The sequence below is a fragment of the Anolis carolinensis genome, chromosome 6, assembly GCF_035594765.1.
Source record: "Anolis carolinensis isolate JA03-04 chromosome 6, rAnoCar3.1.pri, whole genome shotgun sequence".
NCBI lineage: Eukaryota > Metazoa > Chordata > Lepidosauria > Squamata > Dactyloidae > Anolis > Anolis carolinensis.
In genome coordinates, this window is record NC_085846.1 from 112,382,852 (window position 1) to 112,410,758 (window position 27,907).

Below are 27,907 nucleotides of genomic sequence, written 5' to 3' on the forward strand. Positions count from 1 at the left end.
ATCTGACATCAATCAATACCTTCCAATCTCTCCCAGGTTTGATTCGTCCCACCTTTTAACTGCAATCAACTTTTTCCCTCCATCAAATTAAATCCAACAAGAGAATTCATCCCTTTCTGTGCAGATAAATTCGCAGCCTGATTTATGAGCCCAGGTCTTAGCCAGATGTTTTGTGAATTACTCAATTCTGGGAGCTACTGCAGTGTCAGGTATTGTGTATGTCAGCTTGCCAAAGTGAAGGCAACATGGGGAAAAAAACACAGGCACAACAAACACATGCACCAACATGAAGCTAAAAATGTCAGCCAGGCATTAAAGAATGTAGTGTAGCGCCTGGAAGCACAAGATTAGGACTCCAGGGACCCAGGTTCAAATCCTCACTCGGCCATGACATACACGGGATAACAGTGTTTTTACTCATTATTATTACAGTATTTCTTCAATTATAAGATGAGCTTTCCCCACGTGTAAGCATCTCTAAATATGGAATGCTCTTAGAATCACACACACACACACACACAATATTTTTCTTTTGGTGGTATTGAAAGCACAATGTAAAAAAATTTGAAAATAAATCTGTTCCTGGTATGAAAGTGTTATTTCTTGTTTAATTTTGCAGTACCTACTTTGAAGGTAGTTGTTATACTCTAGAAACCTTGTTTTTGTGGCTGCCACAAACTAGGTTGAATTTGTTGAAACTCAGTGAGATATTCACTGAACATATATAGCAAAATGTTTTGCAGGATGTCCCGCAAAAAAAAAGTTTTATGATAGAACCAATTAGGAAATGACATTTATAACCCGGGAACAAAAATCACGTTACATAGCGTACTTGTTACAATTGATGCCATCTTAGAACTTAAGAAATATGGCATTATTGGGTTGCTGTGAGTTTTCCAGGCTGCATGGTCATGTTCCAAATACATTCTCTCCTGACGTTTTGCACACATCTATGGCAGGCATCCTAAGAGGTCTGTTGGAAACAATCAAGGCCAGCTAACTCCCAACAACGGATTCCCTCAGGCAAGAAGGAGCTAGGCTTTGAATGTGCAAGGCCACTAAATGCTAATCAAGCTGGCCATTTGCAACATTCACATTTGCCTGAATCAGACAAGAGATCTTTCTCTCACCCTGGACATCATTCCACAGATATATAAACCCCACTTGCCTGGCATCCAACAGAACTCACAATCTCTGAGGATGCCTGCCATAGATGTGGGCAAAACATCAGGAGAGACTGCTTCTGGAACATAGCCATACAGCCCAGAAAACTCACAGCACCCCAGTGATTCCGGCCATGAAAGCCTCCGACAACACATGTCATAATAATAATAACACATGTCATTATTATTATTACTACTACTACTACTACTATTATTATTTTCATTGGGTAACAATAGGTTTACTTGTTCCTGTTGTTGTTGTTGTTGTTGTTGTTGTTGTTATTATTATTATTATTATTATTATTATGCTCCCAACTTATCTCTTGAGGTTTGTTGGAAGGACAGAAAGGAACAGAGAATTACTATGAATACTATATTAATAATAATAATAATAATAATAACTTTATTTTTATACAATACAATAATATAATAATAATATAATATAATAATATAATACAATAATATAATAATAATATTATACAATAAGTGTACAAGTATACCTTACCCACAATTGGGTAACTGTGGACTAACGTATTATTATTATTATTATTATTATTATTATTATTAATAATAATAATGTTCCACTCACAGCTTATCTCACGAAGTTTGTTAGGAGGACAAAAATGGACAGAGAACAAGTATGCTGATTTGAATATTGTGCTATTAAGTTACCAAATAAAGGTTGAGTATCTCGTATCCACAACATTTGGGATCAGAAGTGTTTTGGATTTTTCCATGTTTTGGAATAGTTGCATCTACACAATGAAATAACTTGGAGATGGGACCCAAATCAAAACACGAAATGCATTTATGTAAGAAAGCAAAAGGGTCACAATATCAGTCACCCGTATCACAATTTCAGATTTGGTTTGCCCATCCTATACTATACATAAATTAATACTTACGGGTGAAGTCGGAATTTAAGGCCAACCGGGGTTTGATGCCACCTCCTCGGGAGCTTTCCTCGTCGGACTCCCATCCGGAAGAAGCTGAAGATGCGGAGGAGGAAAAAGGAGAGCAGGAAGACGAGGAGGAATAGGGAGCGTCGTCTTCCAGTTCTTCATATTTTCTTTTTAATACTCCAGTCATGGTTACGGAGGGCTTTTCATATAACTGGGGGACAAAAGAGAAGAAATAGCTGTAAGTAACTATTTGCACCATCTTGGATTGTGAACCTTGAGTAAAATGCAGGCACAAGGAAAGGAAATCTTTGCAAAGTAGGTGCTACCAATCACACCTCGCTGCAGGAAATTCTGGGGCTTCCCATGGATATTTTGCCAGGGACATTTGCATGAGAAGATCAGCTTAGCTCAAACTGTGATCTTAAACTTTTATTTGGACTACATTTCCCCATACTATCTGCCACTAGTTTGGGTATGAGGTGAGAAATGGATTAAACCAAGCTCGGTCTCCTATTCCATTGCACACTGAACTGGATTTGGTCCCAACAAGCTTAACCAGTGGTCCCAGAGCTTGGCAATCCACTTTCTTGGACACTGAACTCCCACAATCCCCTGGTAAGATACAGCCAAGGCTTTCCTTGAGTCTATTCCAATGAAGAAGTATTTACAGTTTGCCCATCAAGTATTTCGCTGGCTCCCAAATGCACTTGGAGATACATCTTGGCTGCTATTGCAGCTGTTCTCTCTCACACATAGAGCGTCTTTTGAGAAAGTTCCCGAATGTATAGCAAACAGAAGTGGCTGGCACAATGATCCCTTACCAGAGCTGTTGGACTACAAACCCCATCACCCCAACCCCAGGTCTTACAGGCTGGGGACAATGGGAGTTGGCAGTCCAATATCCTATAGAGAAGGCACAGGCAAACTTGGGCCCTTCAGGTGTTTTGGACTTCAACTCCCACAATTCCTAACAGCCTACCGGCTGTTAGGAATTGTGGGAGTTGAAGTCCAAAACACCTGAAGGGCCCAAGTTTGCCCATGCTTGCTATAGAAGCATTGGTTCTTCCTTTCTTTCATTGGCTCTAAAAACATATTGTATTTCTCCTATGCACCATTGGTGTGGATGAAGAAGATATTTACATGACTACCAACAAACAATTTTTGAGTTGCACCACACACTAACTCAACAATTCCAGAATTATTATACAAGTGGATAATGGTTTGCGATGTTTCAACAAACACAACACAAAATGTTCACAAAACTAGTTGCTCCAACTCTTTGTATCCTTGGCTGTTATCTCAGCCTTGTGACTTGAAGGTTGGGTTGCTGACCTGAAGGCTGCCAGGTTCGAATCCCACCCGGGGTGAGTGTGGATGAGCTCCCTCTATCAGCTCCAGCTCCATGTGGGGACATGATAGAAGCCAACCACAAGGATGGTAAAAACATCAAAACATCCGGGCGTCCCCTGGGCAATGTCTTTGCAGATGGCCAATTCTCTCACACCAGAAGCAACTCAGGTTGCTCCTGACACGAAAAAAAAAATCTCAGTTTTCAATTTACTCTGCAACAGTGATTCTGCATGTTCACTGCAGAATTAATGTGGCTTGATCTCAATTTGACTGCCATGACTCATTGCTATGAAATCTTGGGAGTTGTAGTTTGGCGAAGAAGCACCGCTCTTTGGCAGAGAAACACATTGCAAAACTACAACTCCAATGATTCCATTGCAAACAGCCATGGCAGTTAAAGTGCTGTCAAATTGCATTCATTCTGCAGTGTAAATGCACCCTTAATTTTGCACTGACCCACTCTTGTGGGACTACAACCCCCAGATTTCCCAAGCTCTGGCGATGTTGATCTTGCGGAAGTACAATTATCCAAGGAAATTGTATTTGAGAAGACCTGGCTCTAGTCAAACAGCTGATTTTTTATTCCCTCCCCGCATCTGAGTGTAATTTTACCCTTAAGCCAGGAAAGGAGACGAGGGAAGGCAAGCCCTAAGACAAACCAAAACACACAGCCCAGGGATCAGAGTACAACACGTTCCGCCACGAGGGAGCCCCACGTTTTGGCTGCACTCTTGCGCACGGGTTGGGCCTTTAATTCCATCCCTTTCCACGCGGCTGCAGCCTTCGCTTGCGCTAATTAACTAAGCCACTTTGCAGAGAGCAGCACGGAAAGCGGCCGTCCCATGTGGGGAGAGACAGACGCACAAAACAGCCAGCTAGGCAGAGCCCAGGAAAGACAGCACAGCCTCCCATGCTCCTCAGCCGTCCAGCTGAGCCACACTGGCTGCAAAAGCAAAGGATTCCCCCTGGAACAACTAGGGCCAAGGAAACCAAAAAGTGGTCTACGGAACCCAAAACATGAGCTAGGAAAACCAAAAAAGTGGCCCAAGGAAATCACCCATGTTTGGGCAGTTCTCTTGCAATTATCCAAACAAATAAACAAACAAAAGCTCTTTGTGCGTTCTTCTTGGTCACTTGAACTGAACACACACAAATGGACTATTGCAAAGATATGGATTTTCAATGGGACCTCACCCAGGGGATGTTGGTTTTGCCACTGCGCACCAAAGGCCATCCAGAACTGAGAAAGGATAATTTGGGGAGATGACAGCTCACAGGATTAGGGAGTTGTAGAGATTGGAGCCGGTGTGGGGTTGGACTCTACCTCCAGAGAACAAGAAATGTATGCCCACTCATGAAAACCCACTGGGTGACTTTGGTCAATTCACACTCTCTAAACCACAGAAAACTCCATGAAAAAGTTGTCATAAGTTGGAAATGACTTGAAGGCACACAACAAGAACAACAACAGAAACAGGAGAAGGGAAGAAAGTTCTTCAGGTTTCTGGTAAGTACAAGGGGCACATATGTCAACTCAGCACATATGTCAACTCAGTGTGGGAGCCAAGCTTTTAATTACACGCAGTACACCACAGATACTATCAATCTGATGGAACTGTGGTTAATTGAAAGGGGTAGTTTCCAGATTCTCTTTTTAAAGGAGGTATAAAGTGAGGCACCCGTCATTGGGAACCCGTCCAAGAATCTTGATCCAGGCACCAATCCACTAACGCTGGATTAGCTCACCCAGAACCTGTTAAGACCTTACCACCAGTGACACCAACTTTGTCATGGAACTTGAGGAATAAGTACAGTAGAGTCTCACATTCGCTTATCCAACGTTCTGGATTATCCAATGCATTTTGTAGTCAATGTTTTCAATACATTGTGATATTTTGGTGCTAAATTTGTAAATACAGTAATTACTACATAGCATTATTGCATATTGAACTACTTTTTCTGTCAAATTTGTAGTATAACATGATGTTTTGGTGCCTAATTTGTAAAATCATAATGTAATTTGATGTTTAATAGGCTTTTCCTTAATCCCTCCTTATTATCCAACATATTCGCTTATCCAATGTTCTGCCGGCCCGTTTATGTTGGATAAGTGAGACTCTACTGTAGTAGGAAACTATTCCTTTTGATAAGCATCCCAAACTCTGTCTGTATAAAAATACCAAAGGCAGAACCTGAGAAGAAACTTTTGGTAACTGCTACGTCTGAGCCTTAACCACCAAAGAAAACCATACTCGAAATCAGCCAGCACTATAGCTCCCACAAAAACAATACTGATTGGACACCTATCACGACTTATCACATTAAGAACATCCAGTCATATTTTAATGTAAGTTGAATATCCCTCATTCAAAATGCTAGGACCAGAAAGCAAAGGCGCCACTACCTCAGCCACCCACACGGACAATTTTAGATTTGGAGATATTTCTGAATTCTAGATAAGTGATACTCAACATATATCTTACTGCTGACCAAGCCAAAAGGCTGGATATGCATGATAAACACATCTTTTCAGCCTCACTATGGACCAGAGGAAGTTCAGTGCTTATCAGATCTCCAAGCAAGCCCCAGTGACTTGCCTTGAAGGCATCTGGCTAGCATCATGAAGAAGGAAGGCGCTGCTCCGGATGACACCTGGAATGCCACCCAACCAGCCCAACAACAAGTACGGATGTTGAGGAAAAGGAGCAGGTTCCTCTCACCTGCCTTTTCTAAGCAGCCAACTTCTTCATCCATCCATATAGTCTATAAAATATTTTTTCAGACAGAAGAAATTGTTCTCCTTCCCTTCAAAAAGCAAAAATAAAATAAAATCAAAGTATGCCAATGGTTGTTCTGAAACTTAATGCCTGTTTATTGGAGCCTGGGTGAGCACAAAACTAGACATCTTAAGGCAGAGATTACTCACAAAGTGACTTCAACCACAGAGGCACGTATTGATTTATCCGTATAATGTACACAGAGAGATAGCCGAATTACAGGACTGAAGAAGCAAGAGATCCCAAGCATTGCAACTCAGCGCAACCTGCCTTTCCAAACCAGATATTGGAAAAAGGATGCATGTGATATGATGGACAGAAAAATGTTCAATCGCACTTTTCCATTTGAATATACTGGGTGATGAGCTCGGAGTAAAACTAGAAGCTGGGCATGCATTGTTATTCCCAGAAGTCGCTAGCAACATCGCCAGCACATTGCGCTTGGCTTTCTAACCAAGTTCAGAGAGAGACCATTGAATTTTTAATATCGCATATGTCCCTAACCATATGCCGGTGCCAAATGAATGACCTTTGTATTCACATGTAGCAGAATGTGCAGTGCAATTATTACACAAAACCAACTTTCTGGCAAACAAACAAAACACAAATAAATAAAATATCATAGCAAGAGAAGAGCATTGTGTCAGAATGCGTTTCCCTGATTTGCTAGTTGTTTACTTACAGGGAGATTAGCCGTGTCTTATCATTATAAACATACTGCTTTCTTCTATCTCTGCTCTAGCAGTCTGAAAGGATATAATCCATTGGATTACCTCATTCTGACACATGGCTGTATCAATTCTTGCACAATTTCCCTGCAAGTCAAAAACTAGCTGAGCAGAGAGAAAGATCCCAACACACCTCTCTGCTTTCTATGGTATTTGATTTATTTTTTGCTCGCTTGCAAAGAAGGTTATACTTTTCTTCAGTCTGTACTCTGTATTCTGCGGTATTTATCACTCCATATTCAGAGTCATTCCATACCTGTCAAGGTTTTAAAACTTCTGCAGGGGAAGGTTTTACACTTTGTAGAAATGTCACACAAAATATTAACACACGGCAATCTCTATCTTCAGAGACCTGTGCGGAAGGAGGACGAAGCTCTCTGTTGCATGACAGCCTTTAAAAGGTTAAGCTTTGTGATAAGACGTGTTTTACCAAAGGCCGCTTTGGGCTGCAGGAAAAAAGTTAAACATTCACCAGAAACAGGCATGGGATCTGCAATTCTGCTTAGACGAGGAAGAGGTTGCTCCAAAGCTACTTCCATGGAAGAGACCAATATTTATATTTTCAGACTTCAAATCTCTTCCTTCCTTCCTTCTGCAAGGTTTACCAGTGGTGCGTCTACATTATAGAACGAATACAGATGGACAATACTTCAATTGTCCTGGATCGATTTTATGGAATCTTGGGAGATGTAGTTTTACAAGCTCTTTAGCCTTCACTGGAGCCTCCAGTGGCTCAGTGTGTTAAGGCGCTGAGCTGCTGAAATTGCAGACCGAAAAGTCCCAGGTTCAAATCCGGGGAGCGGAGTGAGTGCCCGCTGTTAAGCTCCAGCTTCTGCCAACCTAGCAGTTCGAAAACATGCCAATGTGAGTCGATCAATAGGTACCGCTCCGGCAGGAAGGTAACGGCGTTCCATGCAGTCATGCCGGCCACATGACCTTGGAGGTGTCTACGGACAACGCCGGCTCTTCGGCTTAGAAATGGAAATGAGCACCAACCCCCAGAGTTGGACACGACTGGGCTTAACATCAGGGGAAACCTTTACCTTTTACCTTTGCCTTCACTGCCAATGAATGCTAGTGCCTTGTCAAACTACAACTCTTAGGATCCCACAGCACTGAGCCATGGCAGTTCAAATGATATTAAATCGCATTAATTTGGAGGTAGATGCAGTCCAAGAGAAGATCCGGTATCTCCACTGATAACAATAGTATTCAGAGTGTTATCTGCAGAACTTTGCAAGTCATCGAGAAGTTGGATCTAAGAGCCAAACTGGGAAGAAGTAACACCCTGAAAGGAAAACCCACATCAAACGTCTACCTGCCTGAACATTTACTGCTTTCGGTAGGTGTGGCCCTAAATATATCACAAAGCCACACCATGAGAGGATTGTGCCCTGGTATTCTCAGGGAAAATGCAAAACGTAATCCCATCAGTGTCAACTTTCACCATGCCATTCTAAGGTGTGCTTCCATAGAGGTCCTGGAACAGCAATCTCTAGGAATTTATTAGGTCCAACAGAGCAACTCTATGATAACTTACAGCAGAAGCAGTTCATTCCTATTAGGTAAATGCCCCCCCCCCGACATTAAGTCCATTATGTCCGACTTTGGGGGTTGGTGCTCATCTCTATTTCTAAACCGAAGAGCCGGCGTTTTCCGTAAACGCCTCCAAGATCATGTGGTCGGCATGACTGCATGGAGCGCTGTTACCTTCCCGCCAGAGAGGTGCCTATTGATCTACTCACATTTGCATGTTTTCGAACTGCTAGGTTGGCAGAAGCGGGATTGACCGCAGGAGCTCATCCCGCTCCCTGGATTCGAACCGCTGACCTTTCGGTCAACAAGTTCAACAGTACAGCATTTTAACTTGCTGCACCTATAGGGCTCACTATTATCCATAGTTTTTTATTTCCATGTTAAATTGAGAAATATATCCCCTACAGACCTGGAGATGTCTACACCAGGCATGAGCAAACTTTGGCCCGCCAGGTGTTTTGGACTTCAACTCCCACAATTCCTAACACTTAGGAATTGTGGGAGTTGAAGTCCAAAATACCTGGCGAGCCAAAGTTTGCCCATGCTTGATCTACACTGTAGAATTAGTTTAGTTTGATATCACTTGAATGGCCTTGGTTCAATACTATGGAGTCATGGGAGCTATAGTTCCTCAAAGTCTTTGGCCTTGTCTTCCAAAGAATCATGATCGTTAAAAGTGGTGCCAAATTGCGATAATTCTATATTGCAGACCAGGCACGGGCAAACTTCAGCCCTCCAAGTGTTTTGGATTTCAACTCCCAGAAATCCCAGCCAGGTCACCAGCTATTAGGAATTATGGGAGTTGAAGTCCAAAACACCTGGAAGGCCAAAGTTTGCCCATGCCTGTTGTAGATGCACCCATGGATATAATGCACTCATCACATGCTCAGATGCCCTCTTTGTCAGCTCCTCCAGACCTTGGGAGGACGGAATGCTAATTTTAACAACAGCCTGGAATGAAACATATGGAAAGAAAGATCATGTCCAAAAAAACTCTCTCTCCGAAAGCGAGAAAAAGCAGCACTTACAAAGGTGAGGCGACTCCCCATGAATTTTATAGCAAGGGACACTGAGATCAAGCATTGCTTTATTCCTAATTAATGGAAGAAAGCTTTTAGTGTAATTTTTCTCCCCGGCTCACCCCAAACGCATCAATCCCATTGTCTTCCTTCCAACCCCTCGTTTTATTAGCTTAAACTGGAACGGCGCCCAGATAAAGTTTCCAAAGGGCAGCTTTCGCACATCATGCGAAAGCAATGAGAGAGGAAGCCCAAATTAGTCGCTCTCTTCCGTTGTCCTGGCTCCTGGCACAGGCGCAAAGGACCGGGTGGGAATCCATGCACATCCTGTTCCGCTCTGGGAAGAAACGCTCAATGAAAGAGAGAGTTCAGGGCAGGGGTCTGCAAGAATGGCACAGGTAGCCTTTCCCAAACAGCCTCCAATAAGGTAAATCCATTCTTTAAAATAGCTAGAAGCAATTGCACAAGGAACATTTTTGTACCCTGTACCTGTCCAATTTCAGCATTTCTGCCCATCTACACTGTAGAACCATTGCAACCTGATTCCACTTTAAACTGTCATGGCTCAAGGCTATGGAATTCTGGGAGTTGTAGTTCAGTGGGACTTAGTAAAACTACAATTCCCAGGATTCCATAGCACTGAGCCCTGACAGCTAAACTACATTCTGCAAAATAGACACACAGCTTGTTTGTTTATATTCCGGAAGAGAAGCCACGAGTTGCATGTGTATTATTGCCAGCTTTATATTATAATGCAAAAAAAAAAAAACCAAGACACAAATCTAAATGTCAAAAAGCAAAGTAAGAGCAGAAATGAGCACAGTACTACACTGAAGTTAACCTGAGATGGATGGATCAAAGTTTGTATATATATGTGTGTGTGTTGATATGTTTGTTTGTGCCACAAAGGCTGCTGCATGGCTTGATGGATCTGGACCAAATTTGGCACACATAACACTTCATTCCCCAACTTAAAATAAATGTGGGATTTCAACTACAAAAGCCACTTCGTTTTGGGTCAAGGGCCCCAAAAAGTAAAAAAAAATAAAAAATAGACAATGCTAGGTGGAGCCTCGGTGGTGTAATGGGTTAAACTAGCCAGCACAAGGGTTTAACCCAGGCATGGTCAAACTTGGGCGCTCCAGGTGTTTTGGACTCCAACTCCCACAATTCCTAAACACCTGGAGGGCCCAAGTTTGCCCATGCTTGGGTTAAACCCTTGTGCTGGCTAGACTGCTGACCAGATGGTTGGGTTGCTGACCTAAAGGTTGCCAGTTTGAATCTGCAAGATGGGGTGAGCTCCCGTCTGTCAGCTCTAGCTTTCAGGGACATAAGAGAAGCCTCCCAGCAGGATGGTAACACATCCAGGCATCCCCAGGACAATGTCTCTGAAGAGAGCCAATTTTGTCACACCAGAAGCAACTTGCAGTGTGTTCTCAAGTAGCTTCTGACATGATAAAAAAAAATGACGATATGTGTGTGTGTATACAGTATATACAGGGTTTTTGAAACGGAACTCCCTAGTTTAAGTATAAATTAAATGGTGAGTAGGGAGTTCTTTTTCAAACACCCTGTATATACAGTAGAGTCTCACTTATCCAAGCCTCGTTTATCCAAGGTTCTGGATTATCCAAGGCATTATGTACTCAGTTTTCAATATATCATGATATTTTGGTGCTAGATTTGTAAATACAGTACAGTAGAGTCTCACTTATCCAAGCCTCACTTATCCAAGTCTCTGGATAATCCAATCCATTTTTGTAGTCAATGTTTTCAATATATCGTGATATTTTGGCACTAAATTCATAAATACAGTAAATACAACATAACATTACTGCGTATTGAACTACTTTTTCTGTCAAATTTGTTGTATAACATGATGTTTTGGTGCTTAATTTGTAAAATCATGACCTAATTTGAAGTTTAATAGGCTTTTCCTTAATCCCTCCTTATTATCTAAGATATTTGCTTATCCAAGGTTCTGCCGGCCCGTTTAACTTGGATAAGTGAGACTCTACTGTATGTATGTATTAACTACTATATTCAATGCTGGGTTTTAACTTTGCTTTTGACACTGTTTCTTAATACCTAAATGTCTATGTTTCTATTCTATTTTATTTGGTGCTGGTGACATAAATACACACACACATCAACCTCATCTTCTCTTGTGAAGTTGCCAAGAGAGACATTTTGTTCTGGGCTTCCACTTCTTACTCATCCTGTTTGACCGAGAACAACGTTTTGTAAAAAAGCGGTGAGGAAAAGGAAAGAGAGAAAAGAAAGTACATGATGGAGCACATCAAACCCGCAGGAATTCTCCTTTTGGCACAGACCCGACCTTCCGTATCCTGGGAATACTTTCCTCACAAAATATTCAGCCCAGATGTGCATTCCAGTCTGATTTGAACATTTTGGCTTTCAAAAGAGGGGTGGAGGTCGTGGCACAAAAGGGGAGGAGAGAGAGAGACACCGCCATCTCGAAAGTGCGCAGGAATGTGTGCCTATGGAGAGATGCTTCAGCCATAATCCTCCCCTTCAGATGTGTCAAAAAGCATGCGATATATGAGTTTGGGTTTGCTTGAAGCAGCTGAAAAGAGGGAAGTGCCACCTCCGAAATAAAGCCATAAATAAAACCTCTCTCTGAAATGGAGCAATCCTATATCCATGTGCAAAAGGATTGCACATGGACACATTCCGATGCCATGCATTTTTCAAGATTTTGCCCTCGTTTTATAAAAAGAAGTGTACTTTAAAGAAAGAGATTACGAGCGAGCTAGAGAGTAATGAAAGGCATTTTTAAAACAGTTTTAAAGTGTTTAATATACAAGTCAATTGAGTATATTAATTGATATACAAGTCAATTAAGTATATTAATTGACTTGTACGCTTAATTGTATTTTAATATTTGCATGTTCTAGATTGTAAATTGCATGGCTTCCTAATACTGTGAGCAGCTTTGCGTGTCAATAAAAAACGGGACATAAATATAATAACACATCAATATTTGTGAGCAAACTGTACTATCCATGATTGAACGAATCTGTTGCCTTTGATATTTCGATGCACACTCTCACGTGTCTTACCACATTCCTGAGGACTTGCTTTTCCACAACAAAGTTGTGTTTTGTCACGACACAGGATCTGATGCCTGAGTCCTAATTCTACAGAGTATATACTAGATATGTAAAGCATGCCAGCAACAGAGGCATTAGGGCATATCTGTTTGGGGCTTGGGAAAACTATGTTTTTAATGGGACATCCTGGGAGCTGTAGATTTCAAAACAGTCATTTTTCATGCCACCCTGCATTTTAGATCATGAGAAGATGTTTGTGCCTCAAAATCCCAAGGCTTGTTTCAAAATCAAGGGGTGCATCTACACCGAAGTATCAGTGCAGTTTAACTGACTTAGCCTAATGCTGTTGAAATATGAGAGTTGTAGTTTGGTGAGCACCATTACTCTTTGGCAGAGAAATGTAAAGATCAGGTAAAAATACAATCCAGGAGATTCCATAGCATTGAGCCAAGGCAATTAAAGAGGTGGTGAACTCTATTAAATCTATAGTGTAGATGCACCTTACGATACTTTTTTATCATGTCAGAAGTGACTTGAGAATATACTGCAAGTCGCTTCTGGTATGAGAGAATTGGCCCTCTACAGAGACATTGTGTTGTCAAAGGCTTTCATGGCCAGGATCCCAGGGTTGTTGTATGTTTTTCGGGCTGTATGGCCATGTTCCAGAAGTATTCTCTCCTGACGTTTCGCCCACATCTATGGCAGGCATCCTCAGAGGTTGTGATAGAGGTTGTCTAGAGAGACATTGTCCAGGGGATGTGTGGATGTGTTGCTGGGAGACTTCTCTCATGTCCCCACAAGCTAGAGCTGACAAATGGGAGCTCAATCTGTCTCATGGATTTGAACTGGCAACCTTCAGGTCTGCAACCCAACCTTCAGGTCAGCAGTTCAGCTGGCACAAGAGTTTAACCCATTGTGCCACGGCGGTTTCCACCCTAAAGACAAGGGAGTTAATCCCCCACTCAGCCATGGAAATTCATAGGGTGAGTCACACACACTCAGCCTCAGAAAACCCCATGACAGTCTTAGGGACCCCATAAGTCTAGACCTTGAAAAATGACAGCTCGTGCAATTCAATAGCATTGAGCCCTGGCAGCTTACAGTGAGGTCAAACCACATTAATTCTACAGTGTAGATGTACTCAAAGGAACCAATATTGCAAAAAGCTTTGCCCTTAAGGATATTATCAAGAATACACAAGTGAGCAACCACAACCAAACCTCTGGTCTGCAGGGCTGCTAGAGGACCACAACAACCCACAATGGAAGAATGTAATTTTACAGTCTCTATCTCCCAAGAAAACTCCTACTTTCTGGGTTGCCTGAGTGTATGAAAGGTCAGTTTTTGGAAAAGCAGTGCAGAGAACATTTGACTGGTGAGGGGGTCTTCTCATGCCATACTTGGCTATATCAGTGCTCATAAACAGAGCCAAAGGCTGCAGGGTGCCATGGCAGAAAACTGCCAACTTTGCAGCAACAGCAGCAGCATCTTCCAACATTGGTTTTGTGCCTGCAATGGAGACGATGCCAACTGTGTGGGCGCTCAGATCGAGCAGCAATGATTGATGGCCCTGCCCTGTAAAAACATGCCAGCCCCATGGATGGCACCAATCTCAATCTCTCTCGGAATCTCTCGCTCTTTTTCTCTTTTCACACACTCACACACATGCATGTTTCACCAGCTTTCAGGCTGCAAACACCCACCTACACGGGAGCTATTTTCGGATCCTACGGGCTGTAAATAACAGCAAAAGCACTCTGTCGTTTCCTGAAGGAACTTCACAAGATTCGCTCAAAGAAAAAAGATTAGCTTTCTCACAAGGGAAGGCTCCTCGAAACTTCAAACGAGGGTGCATCTACACTGCAGAATTGATGCAGATTGGCACTTGTAATTGATGCAGATTGGCCCTGCCATATGGATTCTTTGGAGTTGTAGTTTTATAAATGTCCTCTGCCAAAGAGTGTGGGTGCCTCACCAAACTACAAATCCCAGGATTCTATGACATTGATTCATGACAGTTAAAGTGATGTCAGACTGCATTCATTCTACAATGCAACCCCATTATTGCAGATGAAGCAATTGCAACTTGGTGCAAGAGCTTTTTAGAAAAGTCCGAGATTCAAACCCTGGACCAGGCAAAGTGGATGGTGGGTTCTCCTTGCTCTAGATCTGCAAATACATATAAGTCTGCTTCCTAAATCCAGTACTTTCCATATTTTCTTTCTGGCTCTGCAAATACAAGTTGAGCATCTCTCATCTGGAATTCAGCAATCCTGCAAAATCTGGAACTATGACACCTTTTCCTTCCTGATGGTTCAAATGTATACAATCTTGCACATACGTCTTAAAAATATTGTATAAAATTACGATCAGGCTACATGCATTAGGTGTGCATGAAGCATAAATAAATGTGTATGGACTTGGGTGCCATCTCGTAGAGATCTTATTACATACATATTTGCAAATACAGTAGTCTCTCACTTATCCAAGCCTCGCTTATCCAAGTTTCTGGATTATCCAAGCCATTTTTGTAGTCAATGTTTTCAATACATCATGATATTTTGGTGCTAAATTCGGAAATACAGTAATTACAACATAACCTTACTGCGTATTGAACTGCTTTCTCTGTCAAATTTGTTATAAAACATGATGTTTTGGTGCCTAATTTGTAAAATCATAACCTAATTTGATGTTTAATACGCTCTTCCTTAATCCTTCCTTATTATCCAAGATATTCACTTATCCAAGCTTCTGCCGGCCCATTTAGCTTGGATAAGTGAGACTCTACTGTACAGGCATTCCTAAATATGAAAAAATCCTGAAATACAAAACATTTCTGGCTCCAAGCATTTCAAATAAGGGATGTTCAACCTATATAAGACAGTAGCCGAAAAACGAAGGCTTCTAGCAAGATTGGCAAATAAAAAGTATATGTGGCTATTTGGAAGATACCTCACAACCTCTGAGGATGCCTGCCATAGAAGTGGGCAAAACATTAGGAGAGAATGCTTCTGGAACATGGCTAGACAGGCCGAAAAACTCACAACAACCCTTTTAAAAGATAGCTACTAAATGCTAGAAATGAACAAAACATAAACAGCACAGCACAAGACACAATGCCTTTGGGAAGGCTTCTCAAAACAAAACATGGGCTGCTTCTACACTGTAGATTTAATGCAGTTTGGCACCAATTTTACTGCCATGGCTCAATGCTATGGAGTCCTGGAATGATAAGGTCTGCCAATGTGTGCTGGTGCCTCACCAAACTACAAATCCCAGGATCGCATAGAATCAAACCATGGCAGTTAAAGTGGTGTCAAACTTCATTACATCTACAGTGGAGATGCACCCAAAGAAGGCTCATATAGGAAAACACGGCCATCCCATGCCTCTAGGGAAGCTCGGTGCATGCATAAAAGCAATGGTTCAGAGTCACATTTAAAAGAGAGGAATGCTGCCTGGCTTCCTGCAGACCTAGAAATGTGAGGTTCATGCCCAGGAATTTCAAGCATTTTTTCCAGGCCTGGATTTTATGTTGGTGCATTTCCCCTGGAGAAAAGGACAGAGGAGGAAAAGAAACTGGCACTTTCCTACAAGAGCTTATCCAGCAACTGCAAATAGTATTTCCGAGGACAGGAATAAAAAGGGGGGGATTCCATAGTAGAAGCCAAGTTTATTTTACTTTTTTTCCAGCCACCTTTGCTGCAGCACCCTGTGATTTTCTCAGCAGGGAAACCACCGTAAGAAGAAGCCCCTTTTTTGCACACAGGATGACTTCAGGAAGGGCGAACCCGCATTCAGCAGTTTTATTTCGGGAAGGGTAAACTGGAATTCCCACTCCCTTCAAGAGGGTTCATTTTTTTAAAAAAAACCTGGCCCGCTCTAAGGTTTCATAACCTCTCATTGGCTAAAAATAGACCGGGAGCTGGCCGCGGGACGGAAAGCGGGGAGACACACACTTCATATCCCAGAATAAAAGCATGAATCAGAGGCAAGGAGAGGAAGGTCTCCTTCTTTCTCCGAAACCGATGAGGCAATCCTTATGAGCCAACAAGGGTGAGAAATGTGTTTCTGCATCATCAATACAGTCCAATGCTTTCATGTATTTAAAAAAGGTGTCTAGACCTCATACAGAGAATAGAAGGATGCATTGCCTCCTGGCCTTGTGTCCTTCCACTTGCTTTCCAAACAAAGTTGAATAACAGTTAATATACACTCCAGCATTTCTCTATCTGGGGGTTAGGACCCTGGAGTGGTCGCAAGCGGGATGTCAGAGTGGTCGCCAATGTCAAGGTCTATTTTGCCCAAACTCCACCAGTGTTCACATTTGGGCATATTGAATATTCGTGCCAAGTTTGGTCCAGATCCATCACTGTTTGAGTCCACAGTGTTTTCTGGATGTAGGTGAACTACAACTCCAAAACACAAGGTCAATGCCCACCAAACTTTCCAGTATTTTCTGTTGGTCATGGGAGTTCTGTGTGCCAAGTTTCGTTCAATTCCATCATTGGTGGAGTTCAGAATGCTCTTTGTTTGTAGGTTAACTACAAATCCCAGTAACTACAACTCCCAAATGACAAAATCAATCCCCCCAACCCCACCAGTATTCAAATTTGGGTGTATCAGTTATTTGTGCCAAATTTGGTCCAGTGAATGAAAATACATCCTGCAGATCAGATATTTACATTATGATTAATAACAGTAGCAAAATTACAGTTATGAAGTAGCAATGAAAATAATGTTATAGTTGGGGGTCAACACAACATGAGGAACTGTATTTAGGGGTCACGGCATTAGGAAGGTTGCTAGTCTGCTTTCAAGTTACATATTTTATGCATAAAGTCTTTTATTGTAGAAGGAATGGAATTTGACACCACTTCAACTACTCAATATTATGGACTCATGGGAGTTGTAGCTTTACAAGATCTTTAGCCTTCTCTATCAAAGACAGCAGGTGCCCCACCAAACTGCAAATCCCAGAATTCCATAGCATTGAGCCACGACAGTGAAAGTGGTGCCAAATTAAAATTACTTGGCAGTCTAAACGAACAGCAAGAGATGCTACAGTCAAGCAAAGGCTTCCATATCCAAATGCTTTTCACAAGCTCAACTCACAGGATGTTGCAAAAGGTGAACTACAATGATAAATAGGTTGGCTGTTTTAAACAATGGCATATGCTTAAAAATCAAAATTCAAATGCAGATGCCAGCGTAACATATGCAAGAATATATAAACTGCCCTCCCTTGGTCTATAGGCAAAAAAATCTGTTTGATTACCAATGAATAATTCAGGGCCGCTCTCTTGTTTGTCCTCCGGTGGGTACGCACAGTATGTTTTACCTTTTAACTTTACACAGCACATCCTCCCACCCATTCAATAATGCAAGAAACTGGTCTCGAAGTGAGGTAAGACATCAACTCCATGCCAGCGTTAAGCCAACAAATCTGGATGGGATTAACATAACAATGACTTCTGCTTCCCCTCCAAAAGACAGCAGGGAAGAAGGTTCTGAGCAAGCAATAGAAGAACCTCTATTATAAGAGGCAGCAGACGCTCAGTTAACTGAAATTCAAGCTATCAGAATTCTCAACCAACTGGCAAAACTATTGAGGAAACACTACTTTAAATTTCTTCACCAACCTGTTTTTATAATACAGTAAAGCAGTATAACCGTGTTACATTAAGTTTGTCTTGATTTGCCTCTGTTGTATTTTATTATGAACTAGCTTGGGTATCCGGCGGTAACCAGGTTATTCATAAAGGGCATTGTTTGTTTTTGGATGCTAGGTAATATCAATTTGGTCATATGTTAGGCTATTTCTTAGGAAAAACCTCAGTCTTTCCTGTTGTTTGTTTATGAATGCTCCCATTAGAAAATGCACAAGGATGTGGGTGAACTACAATTCCCAAAAATCTTGGGTTAATCCTCCCCAAACTCCACCAGTATGCCAAAGTTTGCCCACGCCTGCTTTAGATCATTGACTCCCAGTTGGTCATGTTGGGTCTGTGTGCCAATTGTAGCCCAGATCCATTATTTGTTGGGTTCAGTGTTTACTGAATGCGGGTGAACTATAAGTCCTGGGTATCAAGGTCAATCACCTCCAAAATCCCACCAGTATGCAAAGTTGGCCATGTTGCGTCTGTGTGCCAAGTTAGTTCCAGATCCATCATTGGTAAGCTTCAGAGTGCTCTTAGATTGCAGGTGAACTATACATCCCAGTCCCTACAACTCCTATAAATAATGGTGAATTCTCCCCAAGCCTCTCCCTAGTATGTTCAGTTGCTGTGTGACATAGAAAATAATAGGAAATGGTTAAGGGAGAGTGTGTGTAAGTGGACATCCCTACCACATACACACATACACATTTTCACTAAATAAACAGATATCAAGTCAATACAGAGTTTATGATACAATATACTATGGGTTTTAGTATTAAGTAGTTTGTAATAGCAACACTCCAGCAACCAGAAAATACATTTATCTGGCATCTACCAAGTTGCTTTGAGTCTCCTTTGGCAAAGAAAAAGTGGGGTATAAATACACATATATATAGTAATAAAAAAAGGTAATCATACCAATTCCTATAAGAGCCAATTAACTGAGAGTCTACTGAATATCTGCCATCAATCATTGCATCCCTTCCAATTCGGAATAAAGTACAATGAGTATTTTCACTGCGTCTGGTTTAGATGTATTATCCCAACAGACAGGAAAATAGACAGTATAATAATGCACACAAGGTTTCAATGATCATACACGCTTTAAAGGAAGGGCTTGAACAAGAGATCCAGTGAAGGAATTTGGGGTGCATCTACACTGTATAATAAATGCAGTTTGACACCACTTTGACTGCCAAGGCTCAATGCTATGGAACCATGGAAGATGTGAAATCTGGAAGCCTGAGCGTGAGCAGTGGTGGTGTACCAACCAACTGAAATTCCCAGAATTCCACAGAATTGAGCCTTGGCAGTTAAAGTGGTGTCAAACTGTGTTAATTATACAGTGTGGATGCATCCTCAGACAAGCTTGATTTCACATATCAATGATGGATCAACGGTACTGGAATTGGCCAAAGAAACACTGGACAAGAAAGTCCAAATACACACCAAAAGTAATGAGCAGGAGGTATGATCCGCCGGGAAATTCTCCCTGAAATGAGGTTAGCATTAGCCAATATTATGAGCAGCTCCAGTCAAGCCAGGACGTTGTAACTTGTGACCCAGCAAAGCTTCCTGCAGGCATGCAGAGCAGCCCAGCAAAGGTTGGATAAGTTCCCCAAGTTTGCTGACGTTTTCGAAGAAAATGGACATCACAATCCGCACTCAGGGTTCCAAGAACAGTGCTAACAAAATGTGCTGTACTTAAGCAACACACAACCCCATAAACTTAAATATGGTATACTCTTAAGCAGAGTGGAGACAGAAACTAATACAGTGTGATAGGGCTGAGAGTGAGCCAATTATTAACTATAATAGCCAGTGCATGAATTGAGTGCCTAATGCAGTTGGACACCACTCTTAACTACCATGGCTCACTGCTATGGAATCATGGGAACTGTAGTTTACCAGAGATGGCTAAAGACCTTGTAAACGTATAGCTCTTGTGGTCCTATAGCACTGAGCCATAGCAGTTAAAGTGGTGCCAAACTGCATCCATTCTAATGTGTAAATGCACCTTCAGACTTGTGCTAGCCCTTACATAGGCAGTAGTACTTTTTGGAGCACTGCTATGCAAATGAAATATTTAATTCATGAGTGCAGATGGGGAATTAATTAACCACTTCACGTGGGACTAAATCCTATTGTTAGTCCCAAGTAGAGAGGAGCCTGCAACTAGATTTATCTATGTGTGGACTCACCATTCAACAACTGGTGCAATGGGCCTACTCTTCACTGGGATGAACCAACAGGATTCCATCCACATAGCTGCACACTTTAGATCAGGCATGGGCAAACTTGGGCCCTCCGGGTGTTTTGGACTTCAACTCCCACAATTCCTAACAGCTGGTAAGAAAAGGAAAGGGCCTGAAGCTGTTAGGAATGGTGGGAGTTGAAGTCCAAACACCCGGAGGGCCCAAGTTTGCCCATGCCAGCTTTAGATCACTGATTCCCAAACTCTAGTCCTCTAGACATCTTGGAGTTCAACATCCAGAAGCCTCGACTCATTGACCCTTGATCAGGGATTCTGGGAGGTGAAGTCCAAAGCACCAGGAAGACCAGAGTTTGGGAAACAGTGCTTTAGACAGTGCATACAGTGAGCTTTTGATATCTGCTGGGATTTGGTTCCAAAACCCTCAGTGGAAACCCAAATTTGAAGATGCTCAAGTCCCAATATACACGATAACTTATTACAATTGTATCCTTATATAAATTGGCAAAAATTGACTTTTGGATTATTTTATATATATATATATATATATATATATATATATATATATATATATTCAAGCTATGGGTAATGGATTCTATGGATTTAAGATCCATGGATAACAAAGGGCCAGCTGTAATTTTAGTGACTTCAATGCAGCACCTGATTCCCTAGGGTTTCAGAAAGAGGCATTAAGTGCAAAAGGAGACTTGATATGAGCTCTTTGTACATTCTGTTTACTCTATCTTTACTATCCCACCTAAAGGTAGATGCCAGAGGTCTGTGCATTGCTGAAGATTGCACAAAGTGAACTGTTCCTATCACCTGTTTATGACATACCTCTAGGAAGGAACTAGCCAAAACTCTCTCAAAGTATTCCTTGCCTTAAAAAGCCCTATGAAATTTGTGGGGTCATCATCAGTCAGTAAGGAGCTGGAGTCTAAAATTTAACTTTTCCAGTCTCTGAACACAAGGGTGCACTTACACATTTGAATGAATGCATTTGAACACCACTGTAACTGCTCCAGCTCCATGATATGGAATCCTAAGAGTTGTAGTTTAGTGAGGCCCAATACACTTTGGGAGAGAAGGATAAACACCTTCTAAAACTTCAACTTCCAGGATTCCATAGCACTGAGCCATGGCAGCTAAAGTGGTGTTCAACTGCATTTATTCTACAATGTAGAATAATGTAGGTAATGCTTTCCAGGCTCAGTCTGCACTATCGCTCTCATTTCCCAGCCAGAGACATTGTTGCTGAAATTGTGTTTGGCACACAAACTGTCATAACAGTGTGTTGTAAAAAGCCTCCAGGGAGAATGAGTAAAGGACAATCCGTATCCTCCTATCTGCGAATGTTACAGACTGTCACACCCAGAGAACAGTTTGGCAAACAAAGCTGTTCCGACCAAGTCTGCCTTTGTGCCAGTAGGTGTTGCTGTAGCTACAGACAGAAAGAGAGTGAAAAAGAAAACTGCATTGTGATGAGTTCTTATAAAACACACACTGGAACAGAAACTGCTATTGCTTTGTTGGTCCTAGAGAAAGAGAAACACGAACCAAACAGCACAACAAAAAGATTGGCTCACGCTCAGGCTTCCAGATTTCACAGAACGCTGACAGGCAGGCAAAGAAAGTTATCTTAGCCCGCAGATACACAGAAAAATTACAGATAAGTATATTTAAAGTCATTTAAATCATTCAGTGTAGAATTAATGGCACTTCAACTGTCATGGTCCATTGCTATGGAATCCTGGGAGCTGTAGTTTTACAAGGGCTCTAGCCGGCTCGGCTGAAAATGCTGTTGGCTCACCTAACCACAACTCCTAGGATTCCATAACACTGAGCCACGATCATTAAAGTGGTACCAAACTGCATTAATTCTAACGTGTAGATGCATCAGGTTATCCACTCATTGAAGAGTGCAAACAAATAAATACAAATGTCCACACCATTGCGCCAGATTGTATCACTCTGGATTTTGTTGGATTGCAGCTTCTATCATCCACTGGTTATGCTTGTTTGGGCAGCATAATCTAAAGGCCAAACCATCACTACCAGTAATGGAAGGAGTATTTTTTTTTTGGATGAGCAAATTGGAAAGTAACAAAGAAGGGGTGATTAATTTCTGCTTCCATGTTGCAGTTCACTAGGAATTCCTCTAATGAAAATATACCATTTGCCTCATTTTGTATTTCCCTGTGACTGATTATTTGAGTTCAGCCAACTATGCTTTCTCAGGAGTAAGCCACACCAAAGTTAAATCAGATTTTCCAGAGAGTAAGAGCTTGACCACAACAGCCATAGATGTTTACTAGTAACTAAAGTTCAAAAATGTTCTCTCTTGGAAATCTAGCCCTAACTTTTTCCAGGCAGGCACCAAGGGAAAAGAAAAGCAACCCAATCCAAAAGCTAACTTCAGACCTTTCACAATCTATACAATCTGGGTTTAAATACCGACCTCTCAAGACTCAACCTCTTCCCTGTCACTCTGTCAACAGCTAATTAATTCCATGACAAAAGGAATTAATTTTAACAACCGCAAAGGCCCAGGGTACATGTGCCTGATCCAAGTGACCCAATAAATTGTTGAACTGTACACTGGGACATACATCGAGGGGAGGGGGGAACATTGCCCTCAAGCTAGGGTCAGCTCCCCTGTTGCATGTTGTTGTGCCGTTTTAATTCAGGGAAAAAGAGAGAACAAAATACTAAAACAGCACGAAGGAATGCAGGCCGGCCTTTCCAGACATTTGGGAAGCTCTGATGTGACATCAGCTTTGGATTCCTGTGCTGTTATTCAGCCCTGTTATGCACCCAATGAGCTGGACATGACGCAATGGCATTAACTGGCAAACCTGGTCATTTCAAAGAAAATACCAAGAACCGGTAGTGTTTACGGTCCTATGACTCGTAACTCTGGCATCAAACTCCAGCTGAGCACAGTCCTTCCCTGGCATAAGCACAACAGCAACTGGAACAAAAATCCTTAAGAGGAGACAGATAAACACACACAAACACAAACTCCAGACCAATTTTACTTCCGCAAATGGCACAATTGGGAATCCTTTTTCTCTCTTTGGCTCCATCAAAGGGTCAACCCAAAGAGAGAAACAAATACCCTCTTTAGGTGTTGTTATTGTTTTCAAATACAATTCATCTCACACATTTTGAACTTTGTTGAGAGGCCATGAAGAGATAGATCACCATGGAGCCAAAGGATGAAAGGACTGTGTTGTTGAATGCTTTCATGGCCAGAATCAATGGGTGACTGTGAGTTTTCCGGGATGTATGGCCATGTTCCAGAAGCATTCTCTCCTGACATTTCGCCCACATCTATGGCAGGCATCCTCAGTGGTTGTAAGGTCTGTTAGAAACTAGGTAAGTAAGGTTTACATCCAGGCAAGAAGCAGCCAGGCTTTGAAGCTGCAAGGCCATTCAATGCTAATCAAGGTGGCCGATTGCAACATTCACACTTGCCTTAAACAGGCAAAAGTTCTTTCTCCCACCCTGGACATTCCACAGATATATAAACTTCAGCTGCGTAGTTTCCAGCAGACCTCACAACCTCTGAAGATGCCTGCCATAGATGTGGGTGAAACATCAGGAGAGAATGCTTCTGGAACATGGCCATACAGCCCAGAAAACTCACAGTAACCCGATGCAAGAACTCATAGCATCAAGAAAATTTGGGAAACTTAGTTCACTTCTTTTGAACTGCTCTTTTGCCCATCACTGCAGAACACTGGAGAAATAATAATAATATCAAATTATTATTATGTTTGTTAATTTCCCGCTTATCTCTTGATTGACACATAAAACAGAGAAAGGGAGGAAATGGCTGAAGTTGTCCCCTGATCAAATCACAAAGGGAAAGAAATACACGTCTTGCACAATCTTACACTCAAAAGGTTGACCAGAAAAACATGAACGGAAGAGGCAATTCCACAGGAAATAATAAGAAGGGGGTGCCGTCCCAGCCCCCTGACAAAAGAAGGCCCAGACAGCCCCCAACAGGCGCCTTGGCGGAGATCAGGTGCAAGGATTGAGAGACAAGAAAGATCGGATTAAGATCACGCCGGGAGGTGAAGAAAGGCCACTGTGAAGCGCTGAGGATCATCGCTTGCCGGGGCACAGGGGGCCACGAATTCTGCCCCAGAGAGCAGGATGCCAGACCAGATGGGGAGGAGGTCGAGCAGCAAAAGGGAAGGGAAAGTGGACCCTCTCTGCAGCACTACAAATCTCACAGTCTTGATGTAAGGTCACAACTCTCCCTCCTATTTTGGATCTGAAAAGAAAGTGACGCAAACTTGCCCCCTCACATTAGCACAATTTCTAAATCTGGAGAAGTTCTAGTCCAGGTCTGTGTACTCACTCTTATTTGCTCCAGGGCTCCCCCATTATATTGACAACTACTTTCCCTTAATCCAGTGGTTCTCAACTTTTGGTCCTCTAGGCGTCTACATTGTAGAATTAAAGCAGTTTGACACCACATTAATTGCCATGGGTAATCATGGGAGATGTAATGGAGAAATGGGTTAAATCCTTGTGCCAGTTGGACTGCTGATCTGAAGGTTGGCCTGTTCGAATCGGCGAGACGGGGTGAGCTCCCATCTGTCAGCTCTAGTTTGCAGGGACATGAGAGAAGCCTCCCAGCAAGATAGTAACACATCTGGGCATCCCCTGGGCAACGTCTCTGTAGACGGCCCATTCTCTCACACCACAAGCGACTTGCAGTATGTTCTCAAGTTGCTTCTGACACAATTAAAAATGGGAGATATAGTTTTACAAGGCCTTTAGCCTTCTTTGCCAAATAGTTTCTGATGCCTCACCAAACTTCAACTCCTATGACTCCATAGTATTGAGCCAGGACAGTTAAAGGGCTGTGAAACTGCATTAATGAAACTACAGTAGATGGACTCCAGGCGTTTGGGACTTCAACTCATAGAAGCCCCAAGTATCTTGGCCAATTATCAGGAATTCTGGGAACTGAAATTCAACCCCTCCTGAGGATCAAAGGTTGGGAACCACTGCTGAATAAATCCATGCCCTGGGGCCAGAGTAAGTGAGGGAAGAGGCTGGGAAGTGCTCTCCTGGCCCCTCCTCTGCTTCTCCAGAGACACTGCCTTCCTTCCTCCCAACCCCCAAAGTGATTCCACCAACTCCAAGGCATGCAATTCCTCGGCTGGCAGTGTGGTGGCGCCTCTTTCTTGGGAGATTTTCAACTGAGAGCTTGGATTGTGCCTGTTGTTTGGAGTCTTGTAACCCGCTTTGAGTCTCAAGAGTGGAAAGCAGAATATAAATAAATATACTAATAACAGTAATAATAACAATAATAATAAACTGTGTATAGACCGCCGTATCTCCCCAAAGGGACTCAGAGCAGTTTCCAAAGATATAGCAAAGCATTCAATGCCCAAAGAAAACCATATAAAACAGTTTACATCAAGACAAAGCACATTACACAGTATAAACAACCTTAACTGTAAATAAACAAACCGACGACCAATAAATGAAAATGAAAAAAATAAAACAATATAAAATACAAAACAACTGATAAACACCCTTTAAGTAATACGTAGTAATATTCCTGTGGTTTGAATGGCTATTCTCTTGAGCCCTTTCTAACTTAAGATGGGGACTTTTTCTAAGTTGACATCATTTCCCCAGGGGCTACCGATACTTCTGTGTTTCCTAAAAACTCTTCTCTTTCCAGGAGTTCAGGACTTAAAATCCTCAGAATCCTTGTCATTTGGGGCTTATTAGGATTTTAAATCCAAAACACCGAGAAGAGTAGTGTTTGGGGATCACTTCCATGAAGTAAAAACGCTCTCTCTCTCCTGGGCGCAGAGCTGGCCAAAAGCCCCACTGCTCTAGGGCGCCCCCTTTCGGCCGCTGCGGGAACTCCCCCCCCCCCCAAATTCTATAGGGTGTCCCCAACCCTCCATTGCTCCCCAAACGCCCCTCTTTTTCTTGCCTTTCCTCATATCTCCAAGGAGAGAAAAGAGCCCCAAAGAACTGCTTTTACGCACAGGTTTTTACGCACAGGTTTTTACGCACGGGTCCCTTTCCTTCCCAAGGCGAAATCCGGCCCCAGGGGGGAAAGGGGGTGGCGGAGGAGGAAGACCCCCACCCAAGGTGGCCCTAATGGTCATGATTGGGACTTACCAGCGCCGCTGGGAGCGAGAAGGAGCCCAGAAGAGAGGCGAGAAGAGCGGCAGGCTTCCAGGCTCAGCTGTGCATCCTCTCTCGCCTGCGCCTGGCGCTGAACTGAACCGAGGCTGAGGCTGGAGCTGCTCCTCCTCCTCCCTCTGCTCTGCTCCTCCTCCTCCTGCCCTTTTTCGTCAGTGGAAAACTCCTGCGCTCTGACGCAGGAGCCGCCGACGAGGGAGACTCAGCCCCAGACACGGAGGGAGGGAGGGAGAGAGAGAGAGGAAGAAAGAGGCCGGCCCACGCCACGCTTCCTGCCCGACCGACTCCGAGGAGAGGAGAGGAAGGGAGAGGAGCCAGCCGCCTCCCCGGAGGAGGAGGAGCAGGCAGGCAGGCAGACAGGCGGGCGGCGGGCTGGGCTCGGCTCTGCTCGGCTCAGCTGCCTCCCTTCCTGCACGAGGAGCCCTGGCGCAGCCCAGGCAGCGGCTCCTGCTCCTCGGGACGCATTCCCACGTGAAGCCCAGGCGCGCACGCGGGCACACCGGCAGCCTGGAGCCTCTGCGGAGCTCTGCTCATGGCACAGCCGGGGATCATGTTGGCAGCAGCATCACCAACAACTTATTAATAATACTATTATGAATAATAATAATGATACAGTAGAGTCTCACTTATCCAAGCTAAATGGGCTGGCAGAAGCTTGGATAAGCGAATATCTTGGATAATAAGGAGGGATTAAGTAAAAGCCTATTAAACATCAAATTAGGTTATGATTTTACAAATTAAGCACCAAAACTTCATGTTATACAACAAATTTGACAGAAAAAGTAGTTCAATACGCAGTAATGTTACGTTGTAATTACTGTATTTACGAATTTAGCACCAAAATATCACGATGTATTGAAAACACTGACTACAAAAAATGCATTGGATAATCCAGAACTTTGGATAAGCAAGTGTTGGATAAGTGAGACTCTCCTGTATATTGAAAACATTGACTACAAAAATGGCTTTGATAATCCAGAACCTTGGAAAAGCTAGTTACTACTGCTTTCAGAGTCAAGGCTCATATTATAATCCCCAGCACATTATTATTATTATTGTTCACAATGTTGCTGTGAGTTTTCCGGGCTGTGTGGCCATGTTCCAGAAGCATTCTTTCCTGACATTTTGCCCACATCTATGGCGGGCATCCTCAGAGGTTGTGAGGTCTGTTGAAAACTAGGCAAGTGAGTTTATATACAGTCGAGTCTCACTTATCCAACATAAACGGGCTGGCAAAAGCTTGGATAAGCGAATATGTTGGATAATAAGGAGGCATTAAGGAAAAGCCTATTAAACA

At 42.6% G+C, this 27,907-nt stretch overlaps 1 protein-coding gene across 1 annotated transcript in view; it reads right to left on the minus strand.

The window, feature by feature from the left end:
• csrnp1 (cysteine and serine rich nuclear protein 1) overlaps positions 1–26,757 on the minus strand; it is a 44,606-nt gene extending 17,849 nt beyond the window's left edge. Inside the window, exons 1-2 of the mRNA XM_003221863.4 lie at positions 26,587–26,757; positions 2,069–2,276 (exon numbers count right to left, since the gene is read on the minus strand). Of these exons, the coding sequence (XP_003221911.1) occupies positions 2,069–2,252 (184 nt within the window). The 5' untranslated portion in view covers positions 2,253–2,276; positions 26,587–26,757. The remainder of the gene's footprint in view (positions 1–2,068; positions 2,277–26,586) is intronic.
• Positions 26,758–27,907: the final 1,150 nt, after the last annotated feature.